General features: G+C 36.4%; 1 protein-coding gene across 6 annotated transcripts in view; it reads left to right on the forward strand.

Annotated features, from left to right (window-relative positions):
* Nfyc (nuclear transcription factor Y subunit gamma) overlaps window positions 1–12,225 on the forward strand; it is a 65,531-nt gene that overhangs the window by 15,516 nt on the left and 37,790 nt on the right. For 3 of the 6 annotated variants that reach the window (XM_077790985.1, XM_077790989.1, XM_077790990.1), the window contains exon 1: window positions 1,331–1,452. The exons of 1 other annotated variant lie outside the window; for it this stretch is intronic. In XM_077790985.1, coding sequence (XP_077647111.1) covers window positions 1,380–1,452 — 73 coding nt within the window. In that variant the 5' untranslated portion in view covers window positions 1,331–1,379. 2 more of the 6 variants (XM_077790987.1, XM_077790988.1) reach the window with 2 other exon arrangements.

Here is a 12,225-nt window from a genome sequence, read left to right on the forward strand (position 1 = left end):
GAAGAGACATTCCCTCAAAGTAGCTTTAGGGCCTTATGTAGGTCTTGTCCCTTTTTGCTTCTTAGCCTCTCGAAGCAGGATTGGATGACATTTAGCACTTCATACTATCAGTATGGCAAAACAACTAAGCACTTGGGAGTCAGGCAAAGCTAGTTTCAAATTCTGGCTACTCCACTTATTAACTCTATGACACCAAACTAAGCCTGAGCCTTGGTTTGCTCATCTATAATATACAGATATCACCATCTATATTACAGAGCCACTGTAAGAATTAAATGAGGTAACATATATAAAATAGATTGCATGGTGCTTGAATAAGCACTGAAAAAAATATCCTCTGTGATGTCAAAACCCTGTAACAGTAAAAGCTAACATTTGATATGATTACCCTATGTAAATTAGTTAATCCATCAAGCCATGATATGCTTTTAATAGGGTATTCACTAATGTTTTATCTCTGTGCCACCCCTATCCCCTTCACCATTATTAGATGTCCCTCTGGCTTTCTGTAGACAGTTTTGAAATGCCACTGCCCAGGCCACCAGCTTCATATGTTACTCCTCTAACTTTTCTGTTTTCATTACTTTGTTTTAAAATAAAGTGCTTTGTCCTGATGTAATCTGTGCTTTTAAAATTACCACGAACATAGTGAAAATGCCATTTAGAAATCCTGCAGACTGTTCTATGAGCATCACTCTTGGTTCTATCACTCTTGGTTACCGTTAAAAGAAGCTGTGTTTTCTTTGGATTAACCCTACCCAGTTTCCTTTTTCTTCTTTTAATGCTCAACAGAATACTGAAGGTAGTTAGTCACCACTCTCCAGCGTGCACACATTGCTGCTTTGGTTTACTGCCACAGGATAATCTTATAGACATCACTGATGGCCAATCAGAAGCAGTTAAATTACCTTAAATTTTTTTAAAAAATGGAACTCTGACAACCAATAAGAAATCCTTTGGGTGGGAACTGTAACGACCTTTTCCTTTGATTTTAAGGACAATTCTAAATTTGCAGTATCCTGTTTTGGAAGCATATAAGGCCCTATTACATCTACTGTATGCATTTGCAGGCCATTTCCAATCCTTAAGTTCCTGGTAGTTTGAAGTCTGAATCTGACCCCTGTTCTGCTTCTCAAGGTAACTTTAAAACAGGAAGTGTACAAAGGAGGTAACTGATGACGTGAACAGCCAATCGTGGCTTTGTGTTCTTAGCTGATAAAGCAGCTCAGCCAATGGGATGGCTCTGGAGGCAAGGTTTGGTGTCAAATAGCAGGCTAGATTGAATGCCTTTGACTGTTAAAGTGGAAGGAGGCTGCAGGGTTTCATTGGAGCCTCGGAGTTTTTCACTGAGGCAGGGGTCAGCTGAAAGACAAAGAAAAATGGCGAATAGTTTGCTGGGGGGTGGGAGGACAGCTGTTCGGGTTTTCACTGGAGTGGACATTCCAGACTCAGGTTTCTGCATCTCCTGCTGCTTTTGTTTCCTCCGTCCTTTTGGGGGGGGAGGGATAGGAGTGACTTAAATTCTCCCTGTCCGAGGAGATATAAATAACTACATGTAAAATTAATGCAGTTCCCGGTAAGTTTAATTCTTTGTTTTGTGTTGAAATGATAGAAACTGTTTAGCTTCAGAGAGTGTAGACAAGTTGCACTGTTTCAGAAAATGGCCACTTTACATTCCAGGCATACCTTTTGGTGCACCTAGAATACCTTGCTCGGTTTAGATTTTGCATGTCCTTCAACTAGGATTTCTTTTCCTAGTTGAGTATTGACAAGATCAGGTACAATAAGAACTAATCATTTTTCAGGGGCACACAGAAGCATAGCACTTTCTTTTTTGCATTGGGTAAACTTAACTGGTTTCCAAATAATTTTCCTTTGTTCAAGTGCACTGAAGCTTTCCTACAGGATAAGCTGAGGTTTTGTAAGAGTTTTCCTATTTCCGTGCACTTTATTGACATCTGTGTTTTCAGAGAGAAGCCACACTATGGCTATTCGAAATTTGTGTGAAAATAGGATTTGCACTGATGCCCCTTCTTAGGGTGAAGGCCCACATGCCAACGTGAAATTCTCCCATAACTTTCTTGATCTACCTGTCTACCTCTAGATTCTCTTAAGTATTTATTTATATAGTATTAGTACTTGTTTTAAAATGCACATTTTAGCTTAGAATGCCGGTTAAAAACATGCTTCTCCAGTTACATTGGCAGTGACAAAAGCAGATCGTTTTCTACTAATTTCAAACATTTTGTCAAATGTTGGTTTGGTTCTTTAAAATATTAGAAAAATGATTTTCATTTTCAGCATGAAATATTTAAAATCCTAATTTATCTGCATTTTATAAATAGCAAAGTTAGCACACTATCTTTTGCCCTTGATATTTTTCCCCCTTTAGGGGTATGGAGCTAGGTTGCTAATTAGCAACCAGTCAGTTCTTGTGAATAGGGAGATATTCGATCCCATGTACTAAGATTTGTAAAACATATGATTTAAAAGATAAATTCTTTGTTTTCTTTTTATTTGAAAACATGGGATGAAGGTCATTGGAACATTTCTGCAGCAGACTCAGTGTGAAGTAGTGAGCCAGCAGCACTCTGTGGATAGGGAAAAGGAGCAGGCCCTATTAGAGAAGTTTGGAGGGTGTTGATCTGCCTTCCCTTGCTTCCCTTGAGTAAAGGATTTACCTGAGAGGATCCTTGGGGTTTTAGATTTTGTGTTCTTCTAGTTGGGGTGGTGTTAACACTCATAGTTCTAGGATGCAGGCCTCTGTCGTTGCTCAGAAAAGTGACCTTGAAAAACTGCCGAGGAGTTGAAAGATTGAAGGACAAAGTTTGTTTATACAGATTTGGACTGAAAAGCTCTATTTAAGATGAAAAGAGACTGTACTTCTGATGTTCAGGTCTAGTGGTTAGTAGGAATCTGTTATAGATTCAAATTATGAGTTTTTAAGCAATCAGACAATGGGGCTGCATTCATTCTCTCTCTCACTCTTCTTTCTTCCCTTCCCCCAGCAAAAAATTCTAAATCCTTCTGGTATGATAGTTGAGTGAACTGCCTAGCAGATTCAGAATTCTTTGCACGCCACCTTGTCTTTGTAATCTAGAGGGTTCTTAGTGAAGAATGGTATTTCAGGAGTTGAAAGTAGTTACATTTGTGAAACTCCTTTTAGAAGATTGGAATGCTATGGTAAGAAAACATTCATTCTGAGAATTTAAGTCCTAAGAAAAATATGTGTTAAGGGTTACATTTTAAAGTGTAAATTGCTTTAATTTAAATGTGTTTTATACGGATTTACATTTACATTTCAGGTTTTATATATGATTTTAAAGTAGTTGTAGATACTGAGTGACCTTATTGACTCTGGGACAGGAAAGGGAGGTAAAAGTAAAGGGGGGGTACAGTATGAAGCCAAGATAAAACTCTTTATAAACTTGACAACTTTGCAGATTTAGCTGCTTTGAAAGGCATCTAGCCTAGATTCTTCACCCTTTTAGGGTCAAGGACTCTTGGAGAATCTGATCCACTACCTGGTAAAGTTGACATAGGCAAGCCCATGCAAAACCTCTGATGACTTAGGATATTTTCTGGTGTTTCCTCATGTTGAATGCTGTTTATATGATCCTCTCATATAACAGTTTAGACAGGTAAATGTTTCCTAGAGAAATGAAGAAAACTATTTCTAGAAAGAGCAAAGTCCTTCTAAAGCTGATTATAATTTTGACTGGTGGGTATATGGGAGAGGCTTAGATGGAGTCTGAAATTTGGACCAGTGTTTACTCTAGTAACAATATTTTGAAGCAGCACAGTGCAAGCCATTTAAAGTCAAGAGACCTGTGTTCAAGTTCCATTCAGTTCTATTGCCAGCTTTGTGACCTGGGGTAAGTCAGCCATTTAATGTCAGCTTTCTCATGTGTAAAAAATGAATCTAAGAATAGCACCTTCTTATTTAGAGAGTCTTGAATGAGATATGTATGTCAAGGGCTTTGAAAATTATTAATTGCTGCACAAATATTATTTGTATTAATCTAAACTAATTGGAGAAAATTGTGGCATCAAAGGAAACAATTGTAATATTTTAATATGTTTACAAAGAGGTTTGATACACATGCCTTCACTGCATGTTCCTATTTATGCTAATAGGACCCCCTCTATTTAATGCATATATGGAGATCACCAAACCTTTATTAAGGGTTCCATGAAAGAATTTAAAACCCTTTGTCAAAAATTTAAGGGCCCCAGAATAAGATGAAAGTGGGAGTACTTTTTTATAGCATTAGATTTAAGAACCTCTCAGAATAAAAACTGAACGTCTGTTCTGATTGGATACTAAGATTTGAATTATAATGCAGGTAAATTGTAATGGTTGCTTGGTATTTACCAAGCATTTTTAGTTTGTGCACCAAATATTTATAAAGTAAACTGAAGCCATTTTTTTTGTTTGCTTTGTAATCATATGATCTTTATGTGTTCAGGTTTGGGAGGTAGTTATCACATGCAGGGTAGTAGCAAGCGAGTCAGTGTTGGGATAAAGACTTAAAAACATTGATCCCACTAAAATCTGAGCGTTATTGTGAATTTCACACTGTGATACTGTGAGATACCTCTCTAACAAATGGTGGAAACCCATGTCGGTTTCTTTCACATCCATTTTACATGCCTAGGGTTCTCTATTTTAGGACTTCCTCACTCCTCCTTTTCCCCTGCTGTGGGGTTGATATTTTGTGATCTACTTGATTTCTTATCCTATAAGTCACTTCCGTCAGTCATCATTAATGTCTTCCTCCTTTCCGAGTATTGAAAGAATCATACTTAGAATGAGATTTGGCAAAATTTGCATTGGCCTCTCCAAATTAAATTTCAGTTCCAGGGATATGTGTGTCAATAATCATGATCACGGTGGGTTTTTTTCCCTAAAACAAAGAAGCTGTATACTTTTTTTGGGGCTTCAGAAACATTCTTGAAGCTGATCATAGTCGCCTTCATTGAATCGCATTATTTTTGCCCATTTCTATCCCCAATGATACAGAGTTTTGAATAGTCCTAAATTATGCTGATGAAATAATTTAGGGACCTAGTCTATTTCCTTTCTTTTCCTCTTTTGGTACTGGGGATTGAACTCAGGTGTTCTTTGCCACTGAGCTACATCTCTACTCCTTTTTATTTTTTATTTTGAGATGGGATCTCACTAAATTTCTAAAGCTGATCTCCAACTTGCAGTCCTCTTGTCTCAGCCTCCCAAGTCACTGGGATTATAGTTGTGTAGCACTGAGCTCCACTTGGTTCTTTTCTTGTAAAAGGGAAATCAAGGCCCAAAGAGAGGGGGCTGGAGATGTGGCTCAGCGGTAGCGCGCTCGCCTGGCATGCGTGCGGCCCGGGTTCGATCCTCAGCACCACATACCAACAAAGATGTTGTGTCTGCCGAGAACTAAAAAATAAATATTAAAAATTCTCTCTCTCTATCTCTCTCTCTCTCTCCTCTCTCACTCTCTCTTTAAAAAAAAAAAAAAAAAAAAAAAAAAAGGCCCAAAGAGATTAGGTGCCCTTATTAAGTAGGGTCTTTCAGCTTTTATGTGGTGGCTGAACTGTGCAAGATCAGATTCAACTCTCTCTCAATTCATTGCATGTTCATTTTATTCCTCTAGGTTTTTACTTTTTATCTTCTATGTTTTTTTTTTCTTTTGGTATATCCATACAGGCTTACTATTTGGATATAGAAGGAACAGAGAGAAAAATAGGCCATGGAGGAGGTTCGGAGTTTTCCACATGGAATCTGTTAGTTAAGAAAGTCTGCTGTGGCAGCAGACTTAGCATCCCTTTTGGGATCTGAAGATCTCTTGCCTCAGCCAGTTCCTTATTCAGAAAAGTGAAAATCAGCCAGGAGGCTAATGGTGCCCACCTGGCTGAGATATTCCAGAGTTAGGTTTCTTTTATGCTGTACAAGGAAGTGAACAAAGCTACAGACAACACCTGTATGCCAATTAGAGTTATTTAATTATTCTATTAATACACTTCAAGAACAAGTTTATTCTAAAATAACTTTGGGTTTAGTTTTTCAAATAAGTCCTTAAGCTAATCTATATTTAATAAAACAAAGATCCCAAGGTCATGTGAAGCATTTGACAAGGCTAAAATAGAAGTCACTGTTTATGTATTCCCCAAGTTATATTTTAAATGATGCTAACTTTACTTCTTTCCACTAGCAAAGTGGTATTTAGTTTGTGTATGTGTTCATGTGTATTGGGGTAGTTGTGAATTTTGGGGTTTTTTTTGCAAATTTTGAAAGACTGTCTTGAAAAAAATTTAAAATTTTCTTATCACCTTCATGCATTTGAACAAAATAGTTTTTTTGAGAGAATGAGGAATCAAACAATGTAACTTATATATTTTAAGTCCTGAAGTGTACTGCCATTGAAAATTATATGACACAGTTAGATGATATGTAACTCATGTCTGCATTACACAAAAGTTTCAGTTTTGTTTTCACTGCATCAGCATTGGGCCCAGCTCATGGGGACTTGGGTTCAGATTCTATCTGTGGAATAGAATCTTATCTCTCTATTTCTCCCCATGGCATACCTGAACCAGACCCTACTGTTCAATAGCTTTCCAAAAGTTCTTCTTAGAGTATTATAAAAGGGCTACTGAAGGAAAAAAGTGAAGATACACTCCAATATAAAGAAAGAACCAAAGAGAAAAACACCTTGTAAATGTTTAACTTTAAAGTGCATAACATAGCTTGTGACCTTGTGTTACTTTGTTCAAAGGAAGAAAAAAGACTAAAATAAAATGACCATAGCAAACTATAGTGCTGATTCACATAGTTATCCTTTATTCTTGGAAGTACTATCATTTTGGTTCATCTCCATGGTTTCAATTACATAGAAAACTAAAGGAAAGATCTGCTTGACTGGAAATATCCAGATAAAATTAATTTTTTCTTTATGTACCTAAACTATATAATTTCTACCTTGAGGAAAGTTGGATCCTTTATACTTTTTTTTCATCAGTTTACAATACATGTGGTTTTTATGTGGAGACTTAAGAAATGTATACACAAGGCTGGGGATGTGGCTCAGTGGTAGAGTGTTTGCCTGGCATGCATGAAGGCCTGGGTCTGATCCTCAGCCCCCCCCCCCAATATGTGTGTGTGTGTGTGTGTGTGTGTATATACACACACATATATTATGTATAATATGTACATACATACACACATGTTTACAAGTAAAATTTTACTCAGGATCTAACAATCGGTAGGGAATACTGATGTTGTATATCAAGTGTTAGAAACTGATCTGAAAGGTGCAGGTAAGCATACACAATTCAGAAGAAGGAAGACCTTGCTTTAGAAATAAGGAAGGCAGTTTAACTGGGTGTTGGACTTACAGAGGTAAGAACTAGGACATTCTGGGCATGGGGAATAGCAGAAGCAAGGTCAAGATTCACAAAGTGTAGCTTGGGCTGAAGAGAGCAATAAATGAGCCACTCTGTTTAGAGCATAAGGAAATGAGTTAAGGACAGGAATGGGTAGAAAGAGAAAGAAGTCTGGAGAAGTTGGGAGGTCTTGACTGTTCACATATCAACAGTCTAACTTTGGTGACCATTGACTAAAGAGTAGTAGGCTATCAGCTGTGCTGTTTTAAAATTTATTACATATCCTTATGTAAAATGAATTTGAATAGAAGATGCTAGAAACTTACATGGAGTTGACAAGGGCCTGAAGAGAGATAGTGGCAGTATGAGGAAAGGTCAGGAGATGGACACTGTTGCAAAACTATTACTACAGAATTAGGCAGTTGACTAGAATTAAGAAACAGGAGAAAGGATTCCAGGAGATTTCAAGCCTGAGTGACTGACAGAAACAAAAAAGTTAGAAGGAGCAAGTTTGGGGAAGGAAGACAGATTTGAGTTTGGGCATGGGGCGTTTCAGTTCTGGGTAGCTTTGTGGTTGGAAATGTCAGGCAGTTTATACATTCAGGATTGGACCTTTGGAGAAATATCAAAATTAGTAATATATATTTGGAACTTAAACTCATAGAAGTTATAGCTGAACCTGGAAGTTAGATGGGAAAGAATCAAGGGAGAGAATGGACTGAAGAAAAAAACTTCACGGCAAAGATGGAAACAAAAATGGTTAGACTCTAAAGTTAGAAATCCAGAAGCACACTCATTGGCATCTTCTAGGTCAGTGTTGTTGTTTTGATTGTTTTCAGAGTGAGCAGCTCCCATGTGGAAGTTGTGTGTGTGTGTGTGTGTGTGTGTGTGTGTGTGTTTAATTTTAGTTGTTGATGGAACTTTATTTTATTTATTTATTTAGATGTGGTGCCAAGGATCAAACCCAGTACCTCATACGTGCTAGGCAAATGCTCTGCCACTGAGCTACACCCCAGCCCATGGAAGTTGTGTTCTTATTCTCAAAAGTAACTTTTGTTCATTTTGTTCAAAACTAGAGAAGATAATTCTCCTTATTCAGTTAGCAAGGTAAAGGTGTTATTATTAGCCTACATCTTCCTTATAATAATTTGAGCACTGTGTGTACATGATTCATGATCTTAAATGAGTATAAGTTCAGGCTAAAATATGTCAGAAGCTAAAATTTTCTGTGTCTTGACATGTGAAAGATTAGAGAAATAACAGCCCCTAGAATCTCATGGCCTTCACTTGTTCTGAAGATGCACAGATATTTCCTTGAGATCTTATTCAGTAGTTCTTTGAGATTAGATTGTGTGTGTGTGCACATATCATCATCTAATGCAAGAATTAGATTTCTGAATTGCATTGCAACTTAGCAAGACCCTGTTCGAAAATAAAATATAAAAGAGGGCCTGGAGCTGTGGCTCAGTTGTTAAGCATCTCTTAACTACATTCAATCCCTAGTAATAAAAAAATAAGAAAATAAGTATGTAGGAATTTGTCAGTCTTAGAAAATAACTTATACAGCCACATGATCATGATAATACCAATGAGTAACACATACAGTTTATTACCAGGAATGGAACTAGCCTCATACAGCAGATTTACCAGTATTTTTCAGTATAAGGAACCTATATTTGGTTTCTAGGCTAAGTATGTTGTAAATACCTTTAATCTAAAGTAAAGAATGAATGAATAAATAAATAAAGACAATAAGAAACTTTTTACTAGAGAAATAGTGATAAATTTCCAGCCATCCTGCTTGATTATTTATATCTTTATCTCCATGATTATTTTCTTCGGTTAATTAACTGGCAATGCGGATGCAATACTCCTGAAGGTAGTTAAGCTGTGTAATAGTATATGCAATATTTATGTTAAGCATAGTACTGTACAGTTAACAATGTAATTTAGTACTCATTCTCTTATATGGTATTTAACGTATGTAATAAGGATTATCATCCTCATTTCGAGGGTAAGGAAACAGGAGGCAGAGTGGGATGCACCTTGTTCTGTATATTAATGAATAGTTTATAACTGTCTGTTTAATGAGACTAATTCCTCCTCTCATCTTCCCTTTTCTCTGCATATTTTCTCCCTAAGAGGCACACATTAAAAAAAAAGTAATTCCTCTAGAGTTCTCAGTCTTACGTTATATGTCTACTTATATATACTTATTATATATACTTATTATAACAGGAAAAAATACATCGTCAAATTGATTTACTTTTAAAACTTTTGTCAAAAAGGGTGATCAGAGCCACTTTTCAGAACAAATCATTGTACAAATGGAGTTTTGTACAATGAGTATTACCAATGTTTTTGAAATTGCCTTTCATATTCCTAAATTCACTCAAGTTGAATAAATAGTTAAATTACTTTTTTCAAAATAGATACATGGTTAGAGTTAGGAGTTCTGTGGTGTCCCTTAGCTATGCATATGCACATTTTGTGGTATGTATTAGCTCCTAAATTTGTATTCTTGACTTGAAACACAGATTGATATTTTTAGGTGAGTAATATTGTTTTTAAATAATCAGTTGTTTCAGGTTTTCTAGTTGTGATTTATAATATAAACTTTGCTTTACCGACTAGTAAGGTAGTTAGAACAAAGGAATTCTGATTTCTTGGAGTGAACATTGTCAGCTCTATTCACAATGTAGCAGTAATTATAACTTTGAAAACTAAACAGAGTTTAACTGGGTGATTCCTATTCTAAGTGTGCAACTTTGGAAGTACCTCTAATAAGGTTATTGGGTTAAGGATGTTCTGAACTATAGTGAAAGTTTACCAGGTCCCCCAAAGTGAACTGAGTTTAGGTGGTCTAGTTCCACTCCTTGAAGAAAACTACAGTTTAACAACCTTAAGTTTTCCAGTTTTAATTTTTCTGCCTTGAAACGTAGGAATCTTGCATTTTGGCATTTTAGAGTCCTTTTTTCAGCACCCCCCCCCTTCTCTTTCATCTCCCCCTAACCCCAAGCAGAGGGCAGAATTCACTGTCTGAGTCAGCAGAATCTATACAGCTGAATCAATACAACTAGGCTCATATTGCCATTCTTGTAACATCCTCCAGGTTTTTAATTGAGAATTCTCTACCTCCCCACAGATTTTAGAATGATTAACTTACTGATATAATTCTCTATTTTCCAGTGCAGCCTCATATTAGATAATGATCTATATTTGTGCTACATTTTCTAAAGTAGAGCATGTTTTCTATCCATCCCCACTCATTTAGTCTTCCATTGGATTTCTGTACAAAGATTGCTGTACAACTGAACACAGGTACTTAAGAATGTCCCTGTTTGCAAATTTCAAAGAAAAGAACACAGAGTGAGGCTAAGAATTTGTGAGCTCTTAAAATAGTTCTTGAGGAGCTTGTGTTTGGTCATTTAGTAGATATGCATTAAATCTCCACTGTGTGTAAGTCATGTTTGCCTTGAGGATGTGCCAGAAACAGTTATGTACTGGGGAGAAGATATGAGTATGGAAATTTTAGGCTTAAAATATGTGTCAAAATCATAATATGATACAAGTCTGAAAATGCTACTTACAGAAAGAAACAAAATTTATTTATTTATTTATTTTTAGAAATAGACTAGATTAGATTCCAGGAACAGTTTCTTGGGGAGAAAAAAAAAAGAGCTTTCACTACTAAATGTTTAATTTTCTTACGATTGTACTTAAAGGCAAGCTTCTTACCAATGCAGTTCCTCCCAACACCTTAAACATTGGTTATAATTCATGAAATGGTCTCAAAAATTGTTGTTTTTCAGGATATGTTTTCCCTACTCCAGAATCTTGGAGAAATGGAATCAACAGAGCTCTAGTCAAAGCTCAAAACAGAATCTTTTGTTTGGATGGTAGGACCAGGTAGGAGGGTGGGGAGCTGCCCTGAACTCCACTTTTCCATATCTTCTACAAGACAAAACATCCATATACTTCTAGTTTATGAAAGTTTGAGGTGTCAAATGAATCATGTTCTAAAGAATTTAAATGTTTTTGGATTATTCTGGAGGGGAAAAACCTCCATAGCTACTGATCATTGATGTTCCTAGGGATTTAAATTTGAAGCATTCCCACTCATTTTCAGCTTTAGTTCTTTGCTTATATGGAACTTGAACATTCATTCTAAATTTAGTAGTTTAAGGGACTTTTGAAATTATTTCATATTTATAAAAAAGATGAGAGAAGATCTTTCTCTGTTTTAATAGTATTAGTATTTCCATGTATCTGAAATGTTTTTTAAAGGAAATACAAATGATTAAATTATTTTAAATTATTAAATGATTAAAAAGAAAACAAGTAATTTCAATGACAGAGATGAAGAAGCTAGCTGGGTCATTTGCTGCAAGTCCTTAGGCTTGGTACTGTACCTGGGACTGTTCAGGCCAAAAGTAGTCTTATCCACCAATTCTGAGCAGTAATGATGATATGCCATCTGACATTTCTATGAAGCTCAGTGTTTTCTGAGACCTTCTGACATGCATTGTCCTGATTGTGTGTTGTGACTGATGAATAGTGGCCCTAAAAAGTTAAGTGATTTGCTCAATATCATAAACATATAGTTGGCCAAAGAGGAAGACCCCCAGATCTGATAGTTTATTAACCTTGAACTTTACTCCCCGCCCCCCTTAAAGTGGAGTATTCAGAAGTACTGCTGATCCAGCTAAAATCATGCAAATGGAAAGGATAAAAGAGTGGCAGTGTGTGGAAAGAAAGACAAAGGAGAAATAGGGGAGGATGCTTATATGATAGGGCATAGTGTCATTAGCACTTCTCTTCTGTGATTGCCACAGGGATGTTGGGAGCAAGTGGATA

Source organism: Urocitellus parryii, chromosome 11 (assembly GCF_045843805.1).
Source record: "Urocitellus parryii isolate mUroPar1 chromosome 11, mUroPar1.hap1, whole genome shotgun sequence".
In the NCBI taxonomy this organism is placed as follows: Eukaryota; Metazoa; Chordata; class Mammalia; order Rodentia; family Sciuridae; genus Urocitellus; species Urocitellus parryii.